The 13,345-nt window shown below is 45.7% G+C and overlaps 1 protein-coding gene across 9 annotated transcripts in view; it reads right to left on the bottom strand.

Annotated features, from left to right (window-relative positions):
• The window catches only part of ABAT (4-aminobutyrate aminotransferase), a 114,680-nt gene that overhangs the window by 28,944 nt on the left and 72,391 nt on the right, over window positions 1-13,345 (bottom strand). For all 9 annotated transcript variants that reach the window (XM_054533185.2, NM_001133785.1, XM_054533181.1 and 6 more), the window contains 4 exon segments: window positions 12,092-12,189; window positions 10,081-10,110; window positions 7,691-7,808; window positions 449-498 (listed from right to left, as the gene is read on the bottom strand). In XM_054533185.2, coding sequence (XP_054389160.1) covers window positions 449-498; window positions 7,691-7,808; window positions 10,081-10,110; window positions 12,092-12,124 — 231 coding nt within the window. In that variant the 5' untranslated portion in view covers window positions 12,125-12,189.

The following is a 13,345-nucleotide window of genomic DNA, read 5'->3' as shown; positions in this document are numbered from 1 at the left end:
CTGTGTGACCTTGGGCAAATACTTAACCACTCTGTGCCTCAGTTTCTGCATCTGAAAAATGGGGATAACAAGAGTACCTGCTTCACAGACTTGTCAATATTATAGTTATAAAGTGCTGAACACAGTGTTTGGTACAAATTATGCTCTCCAAAACATTAACTATTAGTATCATTCTTTTATGCCCACAAAGCACTGCCTACCTTACTCTGTAGCACTTAATACGGTTGCAATTCTCTATTCATGTGTGTGGTTAATTGACTGCCTCCATGGGAATGTGGGCACTGCGTTTTCATTCATCAAGGCATTCCACATACCTGGCACATAGTATGGGCTCAATACATACTTATGGAATGAATGAATGAAAGGACTATTGCCAAAGTCTGCCCAGTGATTCTGTGAATGGCCATGAACACATTTTGTCTTTATTCTGTGTAACCCCAAGACCTACCGCATTCTGAGGCTGTTGGATGAGTTTCAGCAGGGCAGGGTGGCTGTAACCTGAGGGCAGGAGAGTACTGTTAGAGATCTCTTTGCATCCAAGGGTTCCCCATGCCCCTCCACCTCTCTTTCCCTCTCCCTTCCTTTCCAACCCCACAACTCTCTTTAAACACCAAAGGGTCTTTTATCCTTTGTTGACAAAAAGAGATTCCTGGGGCCCCACCTAACATCCCTGACTCAGAATCTCTCAAGGGGCAGCCTAGAAATCCAACAAATTCTCTAGGAGATTCTGATGCTTGTTCAGATCTGAGACCTACTGGACTACATAAACATAAGGTGAGATAAATGCGCCAGATGTGGTGGCTCACGCCTGTAATCCCAGCACTTTGGGAGGCCGAGGCGGGTGGATCACCTGAGGTCAGGAGTTCCAGACCAGCCTGGCCAACATGGGGAATCCCCGTCTCTACTAAAAATACAAAAATTAGCCGGGCGAGGTAGCACATGCCTGTAATCCCAGCTACTCGGGAGGCTGAGGCAGAAGAATCGCTTGAACCTGAGAGACGGAGGTTGCAGTGAGTTGAGATCACGCCACTGCACTCCGTGACAGTGAGACTCTATTTAAATAAATAAACAAATAAAAACGGAAATAAATGCAAGAAAATTTCAAGCCTGGGGCTGGCTGGGGAGTGTGGTTCAACCAGCCCGAGTGCTGGATTGCAGATAGGATCCTCACCTTCCTTCCCAGCGCCCATGGGCTGAGTCAAATCTTGACAAATGTTTGCTCAGGGACTGAGTGAGTTGTGATAGCACCTGCGATCTGTGACCCGCATGCCTTGTCCTGCCTTCATACATCTGCTTATTCCCAGAGTCCCACGGCATTTACCATCCAGACTGGGCCTGACATTGCACGACAAGGCTTAGCACACTCGGATTCAGCAATTGCTGTTCTATGAATTTATCCTACCAGTGTGTATAAAGATCTATGAGCATGGATCTTAATTGTGACACTCTCATATCTCAAGACTTGAAAGCAACCTAACATCCATCAATAGTGGGTCAGGGAAATAAGCCTTCTAATGTAATGAATCAGCTGTAGAAAAGGGTGAGAGAGATTTATTTGTGCTGAGTTAGAATAATCTCTGGGGTCTACCAAGTGAAGAAGGAGACACACAGGATATGTGTGTGCTTACGCATGCACTGAATATCTCTCTAGAAGAAGCAGGTTGCTTCTGGAAGAGGAATTGAGATGGGGCTCAGGCTTAGGAAAGACACTGGTCCCCACTCTATTAAAATTAAAATAACGAGACAATAGGTGCAGCAAACCACCATGGCACATGTTTACCTATGTAACAAACCTGCAGGTTCTACACATGTATCCCATTTTTTTAAAAAGAAGAAATAAAAAAGTTAAAATGAAAATGTTTGAAGTTAATTAATAAGGATTACACTGTAGTTATGTTAGACTCAAGCAAGATTGTTGAAATCTTCTAGGGCTTTTTGAAAGACGTTCTTAACCATTCTACTGCATGTTGGCCTCGCCTAACAAGTCAAGCTCCCATTCCCTCCCCTCCCCTCTTCTTTTCAGCAGAGTCTTGCCTTGTTGCCCAGGCTGGAGTGCAGTGGCACCGTCTTGGCTCGTTGCGACCTCTGCCTCCCAGGTTCAAGCGATTCTCATGTCTCGTGCCTCAGCCTCTGGAGTAGCTGGGTTTATAGGTGTATGCCACCATGCCTGGCTAATTTTTTTTTTTTTTTTTTTGAGACAGAGTCTCGCTCTGTTGCCCAGGCTGGAGTGCAGTGGCACAATCTCAGCTCACTGTAAGCTCCGCCTCCTGGGTTCAGGCCATTCTCCTGCCTCAGCCTCCCAAGTAGCTGGGACTATAGGCGCCTGCCACCGTGCCTGGCTAACTTTTTGTGTTAGTAGAAATGGGGTTTCACTGTGTTAGCCAGGATGGTCTCAATCTGCTGACCTCGTGATCTACCTGCCTCGGCCTCCCAAAATACTGTGATTACAGGCGTGAGCCACCGCGCCCAGCCCCAATTTTTTTGTATTTTTAGTAGATACGAGGTTTTGCCATGTTGGCAAGGCTGTTCTTGAACTCCTGTCCTCAAGTGATCCACCCACCTCGGCCTTCCAAAGTGCTAGGATTACAGGTGTGAGCCACCGAACCTGGCCTGAAGTCAAGCCATTTTCTATCTCCTGGTAATTAATGCACCTGCCCTGCAGGTCATCTCCCAGTCAGTACTGGGAGATAATTACACATAAGGTTGCAGCACAAGAGGGCAGCAGGGTCTCTCTCTGAGAAAAGAACTCAGCAGCCGACCTCATTTGTTTGACCTGAGTTTCCAAAAATCACAGCTCTCACCCTGATGAATGCATCCTCACTTTCGTGTGTCTTGAAGCCCTGGGAAGTGGCCACATCACCTCTGCGGCCAGTGATGGTGGACAATGCTCATTCCCACCTCTGCCTCCTACACAGAGTCCCCTGTCCACGGCGATGCTGCTCCACAGGCCCGGAACTCTTTGTGGTGGCACCTGGCCCTCCCTGTCCAGAAGACCAGAGGGAGGGAGGCGTAGGAGACCCACCTCAGGGTTAGCACATCCATGGCAGCCACTGGGGCCAACCAGGACTTGACACTATGCCTCAAAGAGTTAAAAAAAAACAAACAAACCAATGACTATATTCTTGGGCTTACAGGAAAGCAGAGAAAAAAAAAGAAACAACATGCTGAAAAGCTGAAACTGTGCCCCAAAGAGTAAGAAGCCAGTAACTAACAGAAATTCTTGAGTTTGAAGAATAGCAGATAAGAAAGGAATCTCATTTTAAGAGGCCGAGGCAGGTGGATCACTTGGGGTCAGGAATTTGATACCAGCTTGGCCAACATGGTGAAACCCCATCTCTACTAAAAATACAAAAATTAGCCCAGCGTGGTGGCAGGTGCCTGTAATTCCAGCTACTTGGGAGGCTGAGGCAGGAGAATCCCTTGAACCAGGGGGGCAGAGGTTGTAATGAGCTGAGATTGTGCCACTGCACTCCAGTTTGGGAAACAGTGAGACTCCGTTTTCGAGAAAAAGAAAGAAACAAAGAAAGAAAGAAATCAACTTGCTGAAAATGCTGAAACTCTCTCTGCTTATGAGATCAAGGAGAAACAAGCTGAAATCTGTTGGGACCAAGATGGTCAAATGGAGTTTGTGCAAAACAAGCTTGCTGATGTCATGGCCTGAATTTCCACCACAAGGTTCATACTAACTCCTGCTGAATTTGAATATGCAGTTGCTGCAGTAGCATGGAGATAACGGTCCATGCCTGAGGACTTTCCAGACCACCCCCTCTTCCTTCTACCAGTCACCGGCCAATCTCAGAATCCACCCCTTGAACCTTTTCTTTTTGTTGTTTTCTTTGTTTGTTTGAGACAGGGTCTCACTCTGTTGCCCAGGCTGGAGTGCAGTGGTGTAATCACGGCTCACTGCAGCCTCAACCTCCCCAGCTTAAGCAATCCTCCCACTTCAGCCTCCTGAATAGCTGGGATTACAGGTGTGTGCCACCATGCCCGGTCCGGCTAATTTTTTTTTTTTTTTTTTTTTTTTTTTTTTTTTTATAGACAGGGTTTCACCATGTTGGCCAGGCTGGTCTCAAACTCCTGAGCTCAAGCTGTTTTCCTGTCTTGGCTTCCCAAAGTGTGGGATTACAGGCATGAGCCACTGTGCCCATCCAAATACATTTACTTTGAAAGGAGACTTTATGTCAATGTGGCCAGAGGTTGAATGCAGTAGAAACAATCTTTCTGTTGCCTGCCCAAGCCTCTGAGCCTGGGCCGCGCACTCCTCCACAGTAAGAGATCAGCCAGTGGAGACAGGTATTAAAGACCTGGCATCACCCAGGGGAGACTTTCTCCTAATAGAATAGAAAAGTGAAAGTGATTTGAAATGCCTTGGGGTTCCACTCTGCCTGGTCGAGAAGATGGATGGGAGAGCCATAGAGGGGGACCAAGGTGGTTAACATTCATCCCTGGCAGTCCCCCATCCTACTCCAACACACGCTGGGCCCAAGGCTGAAAAGTGTGCCTTACTCAAGAAAGGAACACTGTGGGTTTCTCCAACTGTTTTGGGGCCAAAGGTCTTTAAGCCCTGGCTCCTTATCACCACTGCTTGTGTGTTCATGACTTTTCTGCCGCTGGAGAGCTAAGCCTGTTCCAGGTAGACCTCATTAAGCCTCAGATGTGGCGTGCCTTCCTGGCTTCTGAAGAAGAGATGAAAGTGTAGCTGGTCCCTCTGATCAGGGAAATCCTGCCTTGGGCTTTCGATGCTGTGGGACCCCCACATTTCAGGGCAGGGCAGGGGCAGGCATCTGCAAGGCAGCTACCATAGAAATAAGCTTGGGAGGGCCAGGCATGGTGGCTCACGCCTGTAATCCTAGCACTTTGGGAAGCCGAGGCGGGTGGATCACGAGGTCAGAAGATCGAGACCATCCTGGGTAACACGGTGAAACCCCGTCTCTACTAAAAATACAAAAAAAATTAGCCGGGCATGGTGGCGGGCGCCTGTAGTCCCAGCTACTTGGGAGGCTGAGGCAGGAGCATCGCTTGAACCCAGGAGGCAGAGCTTGCAGTGAGCCGAGATCGTGCCACTACACTCCAGCCTGGGCAACAGAGCAAGACTCCGTCTAAAAAAAAAAAAAAGGAATAAGCTTGGGAGGCAGAGAGTTGTTTGTTCACAGCCTGGCTTAGCCTTGGACTCCCTGTGTATGCCAGGAAAATCCTGCAAGCTCTTGAGACTTGGGACCATCAGTCAACTGGAGGTGATGTTAAAAGACCCTACTCTAAGGCAGTTGTAGCCATTTAATGAGATAACATATAAGGCACTTGGCAATATGCCAGGTGCATAGTAAATTCTCTGTAAGTATTAACTTAAAAAATATTTTCAAAGACTACAGATATGAGAGGACAGGTGGCCAGAGAGAGTACTTTTAGAACTTCTAGAATTTTTCTGTTTTTGTTTTTTACTGAGACAGGGTCTTGCACTGTCGCTTCAGGCTGGAGTGCAGTGGTGTCATCATAGCCCACTGCACCTCAAACTCCTCGGCTCCAGAGATCCTCCAGAGTAGCTGGGACTACAGGCATGCACCAGCATGCCTAGCTAATTTTTAAATTTTTTTTGTAGAGATTGGGGTTGGCTCTCACTATATTGCCCAGATTGGTCTTAAACTCCTGGCCTCAAGCAATCCTCTTCCCTTGGCCTCCCAAAGTGCTGGGATTACCAGCGTGCGCCACCGTGCCCGAACAAACTTCTAGTTTTTTAAACAAACGCTGCTAATCTGATTCCCTGACCTTCATGCACACAGTGGCTAGCTGGGCATTCAGACTGAGGGAGTCCTGGGGGGTGGTCACAGCCCCACAGCTAATACATAGTAGAGCCAGGATTTGAACCCAGGACAACTCAAGAGCCCGTCCCTTCCACTCCCACACAAAGGGGAGATGGGGTTTTTTAATTCTTGTCTCCAAAATGCCTTCCATAGCTGAGGCATTCCTGAATGATGGACTTCCCCAAAAGAATGACTCATCCGCTTACTGTCTAATCTCATGGTAGTGGGAAATAAATAGGTGTGAGACAAGGAGCAGGGGAAGAAGAGGAGGAGTGGACAGCCAAGGTTGGGTCTCAGGGAAAGGCTCCAGGCTTCTGAGCAGGGTCCAAAGGGAGGTGCTGATGGGGAGCGGAGGATGCCCCGGGCTCTTCTGCAGCAGAAGAACCAGCATTATCTGTGAAGGGACAGGCTTCCTCAGACACAGCCTATGGACTACTGAATGCAGCCAGGAATCCATCAGCCAAAGAAACATTAACCATCCAAGCTGCAAATAGCAGCTACCTGCATTTCCAATTTAGCCCTGTCCATCCTGTCTGTGTGCCCTTTTACACAGCGAGTCACACTCTACATGGCTGGGAGATGAGCCTGGGGAGGCAGTCGCTGTGGGCATCCCACCGAGGTCACTTTTACTGGGCAGGTCACCGTTTCCCAGCTGCTGTGTGTGTTGGTTGATAATAACTCCAGCTACCTCCTTGCCTGGAAAATTGCCCTTGGCAAATGGAAGCCGCTTTGCCGAGGAGATTATAAAAGTTCTCCCCTCTGGCAGCTGACGGGCAATGACTAGCTGGTGAAGGGGCATAAAAAGCCAGGCCCTTTGCTTCAGTCTGAGACCAACTCTGGGGTGTGGTGTATGCTCCAGAGCCCCAGGTGGGGTCAGGCTGTGGATAGTTCTAGCTGAGACCTCATCCTTCTTAGCTTCTTCCCCCTGCCCCAGGCTGTTTCCTTTCCTCCCCTTTTTCCTGAGAGCTCTCCCTCCGTCAATAACCTGCCCAAGAATCCCTACCTCTGGCTGGGTTCAGTGGTTCACACCTGAAACCCTAGCACTTTGGGAGGCCGAGGTGGGAGGATCACTTGAGTCCAGGAGTTCGAGACCAGCCTGGGCAGCATAGTGAGACCCCGTCTCTACAAAAAATAAAAAAATTAGGCTGGGCGTAGTGGCTCGCACCTGTAATCCCAGCACTGTGGGAGGCTGAGGCAGGCAGATCACTTGCGGTCAGGAGTTCTAGACTACCCTGGCCCACATGGTAAAACCCCGTCTCTACTAAAAATACAAAAATTAGATAGGCATGGTGGCATGCGCCTGTAATTCCAGCTACTTGGGAGGCTGAGGCACGAGAATCGCTTGAACCCGGGAGGCAGAAGTTGCAGTGAGCCAAGGTCATGCCACTTCACTCCAGCCTGGTTGACAGAACAAGACTCTGTCTGAAAAAAAAAAAAAAAAATCAGGGGAAAAAGGAAATCCTCACCTCAGGCTCTTCTTTGAGGAAACTCAACCTAAGACACCTACCTGGGGGCCACTGTGGTCTCACAGATGGGTTTGCATTCCAGCTATGATTCCTATGCTACCAAACCTTTCTATGCTTCCTATGCTACCAAACCTTTCTATGCTACCTACCAAACCTTTCTATGCTTTGTTTACCTAACTGCAAAACAGGGATATTAATACATACTTACCTTGTAGAATTTGGGGAAGGAGTAGATGAGAGAGGACATATAACATATCTGATAATATACCTTTTACACATTATGTATTTTTTTCCTACCCTTGGGCGAAGTGTCAGGCAACACTCTGGGATGTGCCTGCTGGAAGCCACATCCTAACACCTGGATAGCCACAACTAGGAGGGACAGAAACAGAGGTTATATCCAAGGAGTGATTTCCCAGCTCTTACCTATGGGGACAGAGGAGATCTGGGAATAAAGATCCAGCATTCGGTTGCCGTCCACATCAACCAGGTAATTGCCTCGGCTCTCTTCGTAATTGCAGAAAAAATGCACAGCCTCTGCATTCTTGGAGATAAAAAGAGACCAGTTCAGGCTCACTGCCACTCTCTAGATTCTTGGTCTTTCAGGATTAAGCTTGAATCAGTGAAGTACACCATATCGTGACTATCTGTGGACACACAGAGGCATCTGTGGGTGCCGGCAATGTATTTCTTGTTTTGGCTAAGTGCATGGGTGGTTTGCTTGATAATAGTTCAGTAAGCTGTGATTTTATATTTTATGAATTTTTCTGTATGTGTTTTATACATCAGAACAAAAAAAGAGATACAAATCTGAAGTCGATTCTGTTAAGATATGTATGGTAAACCTTAGAGCAAACTCAAATAAAACTAAAATATGTAGTAATCATTAAAGAAATAAAAATGTTACACTGGGAAGTACTCACTTAATGCAAAATGAGTAACATTGCAAGAGGGCTGAGCACAGTGCCTCATGCCTGTAATCCCAGTACTTTGGGAGGCCGAGGTAGGTGGATCATTTGAAGTCAGGAGTTCGAGACCAGCGTGGGCAACATGGTGAAACCCTGTCTCTATTAAAAAATACAAAAATTAGCCAGGTATGGTGGTGCATGCCTGTGATCCCAGCTACTCAGAAGACTGAGGCAGGAGAATCACTTGCACCCGGGAGGTGGAGGTTGCAGTGAGCTTAGATTGTGCCACTATACTCCAGCCTGGGGTGACAGAGTGAGACTCCATCTCAAATAAAAAACAAAAACATTAAAAGAGGAACAAAAGGGCTGGGTACAGTGGCTCACGCCTGTAATCCCAGCACTTTGGGAGGCTGAGGCAGGTGGATCACCTGAGGTCAGGAGTTTGAAACTAGCCTCAACATGGTGAAATCTTGTCTCTACTAAAAATACAAAAATTAGCCAGGCTTAGTGGCAGGCACCTGTAATCCCAGCTACTCGGGACGCTGAGGCAGGAGAATCACTTGAACCCAGGAGGCAGATGTTGCAGTGAGCCGAGATTGTGCCACAGCACACCAGCCTGGGCGACAGAGTGAGACTTCATCTCAAAAAAAAAAAAAAAAAAGGCCAGGCATGGTGGCTCACGCCTGTAATCCCAGCACTTTGGGAGGCCGAGGCAGGTGGATCACGAGGTCAGCAGTTCGAGACCAGCCTGACCAACATGGTGAAACCCCGTCTCTACTAAAAATACAGAAAACTTAGCTGGGTATGGATGTGGGCACCTGTAATCTCAGCGACTTGAGAGGTTGAGGCAGGAGAATTGATTGAAACCGGAAGGCGGAGGTTGCAGTAAGCCAAGATTGTGCCACTGCACTCTAGCCTGGGCAATAAGAGCAAAACTCCATCTTAAAAAAAAAAGAGGAACAAAAGAACAAAAGACAGAAGACATATAGAGAACAACAATAAATGGCAGCTGTAAACACAACCATATGAATAATAACATTAACTGTGAATGGATGAGACAATCCAATCAAAAGGCACAGATTGTCAGACTGGATAAAAAGAACCAACTCTATGCTCTTTACAGGAGACACTTTAGATTCAAGAACACAAATAGTTTGAAAGTAAAAAGATGGAGAAAGGTATCTGATGCACACAACAACCGTAAGAAAGCTAGAAGTGGTTGTACTCATATCAGAAAAAATAGACTATAAAAATATTACTAGAGAGAAAGAGAGAATATTATAAAGGGTCAATCCACTAAGAAGATATGACAATTATAAACATATTTGCACCTAACAACAGAGCCCTGAATACATAGAGCAAAAACAGAATCAAAGGGAAAAAAATTTTATAATAAAGTGGGAGATGTCAACATCTGGCACTCCATAATGGATAGGGCAACTAGGCAGAAGATTAGCAAGGAAATAGAAGACTTGAACAATATTCTAAAAGCAACCAGACCTAAGAAACATTTATAGAACACTCTGCCCAACAACAGCAGAATACAGATTCTTCTCAAGTACATATGGAATATTCTCCAGGCTAGACCATACGCTAGGCCATAAAAAAAGGCTCAATAAATTTAACAGGATTGAAATCACAAAAATATGTTTCCAACCATAATGGAATGAAACTAGAAATCAATAACAGAAAGAAATTTGGGAAATTTAGCAAAGTGTAGAAATTAAACATCATGTAAATAACCAACAGGTCAAAGAAGAAATCACAAAGAAAATGAGAAAAAATGTTTAGAACAAAAGTCAACTACATTTTTTTTTTAAAAAAGAGCCAGAACAGATTAAGCATCTGTCTTTTAGCTCAATTGTGATAAAGAAGCAACAGAAGGAACGTTACCTCATCCTCACTTACCTGAATTATATTCAGCTGTTTCATTAACTCCTGCAGGCAAGAACAAAAGCATTATAGCAAGTCCGCACTCTTGCCAAAATAGCTTAAAATCTTTCATGTTTTCCCAAGTCTTGGCATTTTTTTCTTTTGCCAATAACTTATATTTTATTAGTCAACAATATTACTTTAAAAATTACTTGATATAAATAGTTGGCAGGAAACTATTCCATTACACACTTAAATTACTAGTACAACAGACAGGCTGGAAATTCAGACACCTGAAAGATAAAATAAACTGAAATATTCAGCAAGAAAATCTTAAGCTGAAGATGTTTATCTAGTGTCCACAAAAACATAGATTCTCTGTTATATGGGGAAAAAAGGTGTTAACACCTCATTAAGAATATAAAGAACTGAAAATATTAACTTGCATCTCGAATAACCATTTATAATTATAATCCAGACACTCCATAAACCACTTGTACTTTATACAGAAACAGGGAATTAGAAACTAGCTGCTTTGATATTACAAAGATTTCAACTCCAAAAGTAATTCAACATAAATAGGTGTTAGCAGTTAGTGTCATAAAATTATATATTTTCAATAAAAAAGGATAATATTCATGACAAGAATATGAAAAAGTATTCCAAGAATTTTACTACTACTAGATTAAAATCTATCTCCCTAATAGAAATATGCATTTAAAATGTCTCCCGTTTTGTTAGCAAAACACTATCCAAAATAACTACAATCACTTATATTAGTACAAAGATTTCTGGATTTATAAAATAGTTGCAATGACAAAAGAAGTATGTTTTGACAGTAAAAAAAGACATTATGGACAAAATATGCAAAATGTGCAAAGAAAAAATAAATTTGAATTAGAAAGGTGGGCATTTGATTTCTGAGCCCTGTGCCATGTAACATTGTCATGTTCTTTCACTGTTGGTTGGATGTTGTACCCCAGCCCTTGACTCTGGACTTAAGGGAAGCTATGACTTGCTTTGGCCAGCAGAAGGAGGCAGCAGTGATGGCGGACCCATGCGGAGCCCAGGCCTCAGTAGAACTATAGCATGTTCTCCTCTTGCTTTTGTACACCTTTGCCATTGCTATGAGGACAAGCCCTGTCTAGCCTTCTGGAGCATGGCAGACACATGGAGCAGAACCAAATCACTGCAGTGAATCAAGCCACGCCTAATCTAGATCAATCGACAGCCAGCTGTCCCCCAAGAATGGAGGTGAGCCCAACAGAGCTGTCTACCCAACTCCCAGTGAACCTTAAATGCATGAGCAATTGGCTTGCTCTAAGCTAGTGGGATTTTTGTGGCTGTTTGTTATGAAGCATTACTGTGGTAACAGAAAACTGATACATCTCCTCTGTGATACCTTCGTTGGCTTCTTTTTTTTTTTTTTTTTTGAGACAGAGTCTTGCTCTGTTGCCCAGGTTGGAGTGCAGAAGCACCATCTCGCCTGTAATCCCAACACTTTGAGAGGTTGAGGCGGGTGGATCACTTGAGGTCAGGAGTTCAAGACCAGCCTGGCCAACATAGTGAAACCCTGTCTCTACTCAAAATAGCAAAATTAGCCAGGCGTGGTGGTACGTGCCTATAATCCCAGCTACTCAGGAGGCTCACTGCAACCTCTGCCTCCCAGATTCAAGTGATTCCCTTGCCTCAGTCTCCCGAGTAGCTGGGACTACAGGTGTCCGCCACCACTCCCGGCTAATTTTTGTATTTTGAGTACAGACAGGGTTTCACCATGTTTGCCAGGCTGGTCTCGAACTCCTGACCTCAAGTGATCTGCCCGCCTCAACCTCTCAAAGTGTTGGGATTACAGGCTTGAGCCACTGCCCCCAGCCCTTCTTTGGCTTCTTATGGCAAAATGGCCTAATTGAATATCTCAGATCTCTGGTGGTGAACTCTCTGAAAGCAGCTGACTATCAATACAGGTCCCTAAGCTTGGCTGTGCTCTTGCTTCTTAGGCGCCTTTCTCCCTTTTCCAAAATACCCAACTCAGGTGTGCTCAACTCACCCGAGATCTAGGCCCTGGGACTTCCGTCTTCATCAGAGGCCCATCATAATCGAATTCAACGTCGACTTTGGCTGCGGCTTGACTAATGTGTCTGGATCCTGCAGTAAACAAAGACAATGAGAAATCCCCGGTGACAGCAGACATCATGAGGATTCTGCCCTGACAGATGCCCAACGTCCCTAACAGAGGTAGTGCCAGGACCTTAGCCTCATCCCAGCCAGACCACCCCGGAACACTGTGTCTGGACAGACCAACTGGGCACCACAAAGACACTAGATTTTAAAAATGGGAAAACCCAGTGTCAGCAAAGTTGTAGGCAAACAGGCATGCTCCTGTTTTACTGGCATGAGTACAAGCTGATGCCAGCTTTCTTTTTATTTATTTATTTTTGAGACAGGGCCTTGCTCTATTGCCCAGGCTGGAGTGCATCGGCCCCAACAAAGCTCACTGCAGCCCTGACCTCCAAAGGCTCAGTTGATCCTTCTGCCTCAGCCTCCTGAGTAGCTGGGATTACAGGCACGCACCACCACGCCCGGCTAATTTTGGTATTTTTAGTAGAGACGGGGTTTCGCCATGTTGCCCAGGCTGGCCTCAAACTCCTGGGCTCAGGCAATCCACCTGCCCTGACCTCCCAAAGTGCTGGGATTACAGGTGTGAGCCACCATGCCTGATCTGATGCCAGCTTTCTATTGCTTTCAACTAAGCAATCTCATTTTTTATGATTCATCCTAAGAAAATAATGGGACCAGTACACAAAGATGGAGGTAAACAATATTCATCATATATTGTCTATTTAACAGCAAAGAGGGCCAGATGCGGTCACTCATGCCGGTAATCCCAGCACTCTGGGGGTCGAAGATGGGTGGATCCCTTGAGCTCGTAAGTTCATGACCAGCTTGGGCAACATGGTGAAACCCCATCTCTACCAAAAAACCCAAAAAACAAAAATTAGCTGGGCGTGGTGGTACATGCCTTTAGTTCCAGCTACTTGGGAAGCTGAGGTGGGAGGATTGCTTCAGCCTGGGAGGTTGAGGCTGCAGTAAGCCATGACTGCAGCACTTCAGCCTGGGCAACAGAGTGAGATGCCGTCTCAACAAACAAACAAAAAACAAAGGGAAAACAACCTAAATGTCCAGCACCGGAAGTCAGCTAAGTAGAATGTGGCATAATCAACCTATCTGTGGAATATTATGTACCCATTAATTGTTTTGAGGTTGACATTTTAAATATTTATGGATATGGAAAGATGCCCAT

The sequence above is a fragment of the Pongo abelii genome, chromosome 18 (genome assembly GCF_028885655.2).
Source record: "Pongo abelii isolate AG06213 chromosome 18, NHGRI_mPonAbe1-v2.0_pri, whole genome shotgun sequence".
NCBI classification, from domain to species: Eukaryota; Metazoa; Chordata; class Mammalia; order Primates; family Hominidae; genus Pongo; species Pongo abelii.
This window is presented reverse-complemented; position numbering and strand designations above follow the sequence as displayed.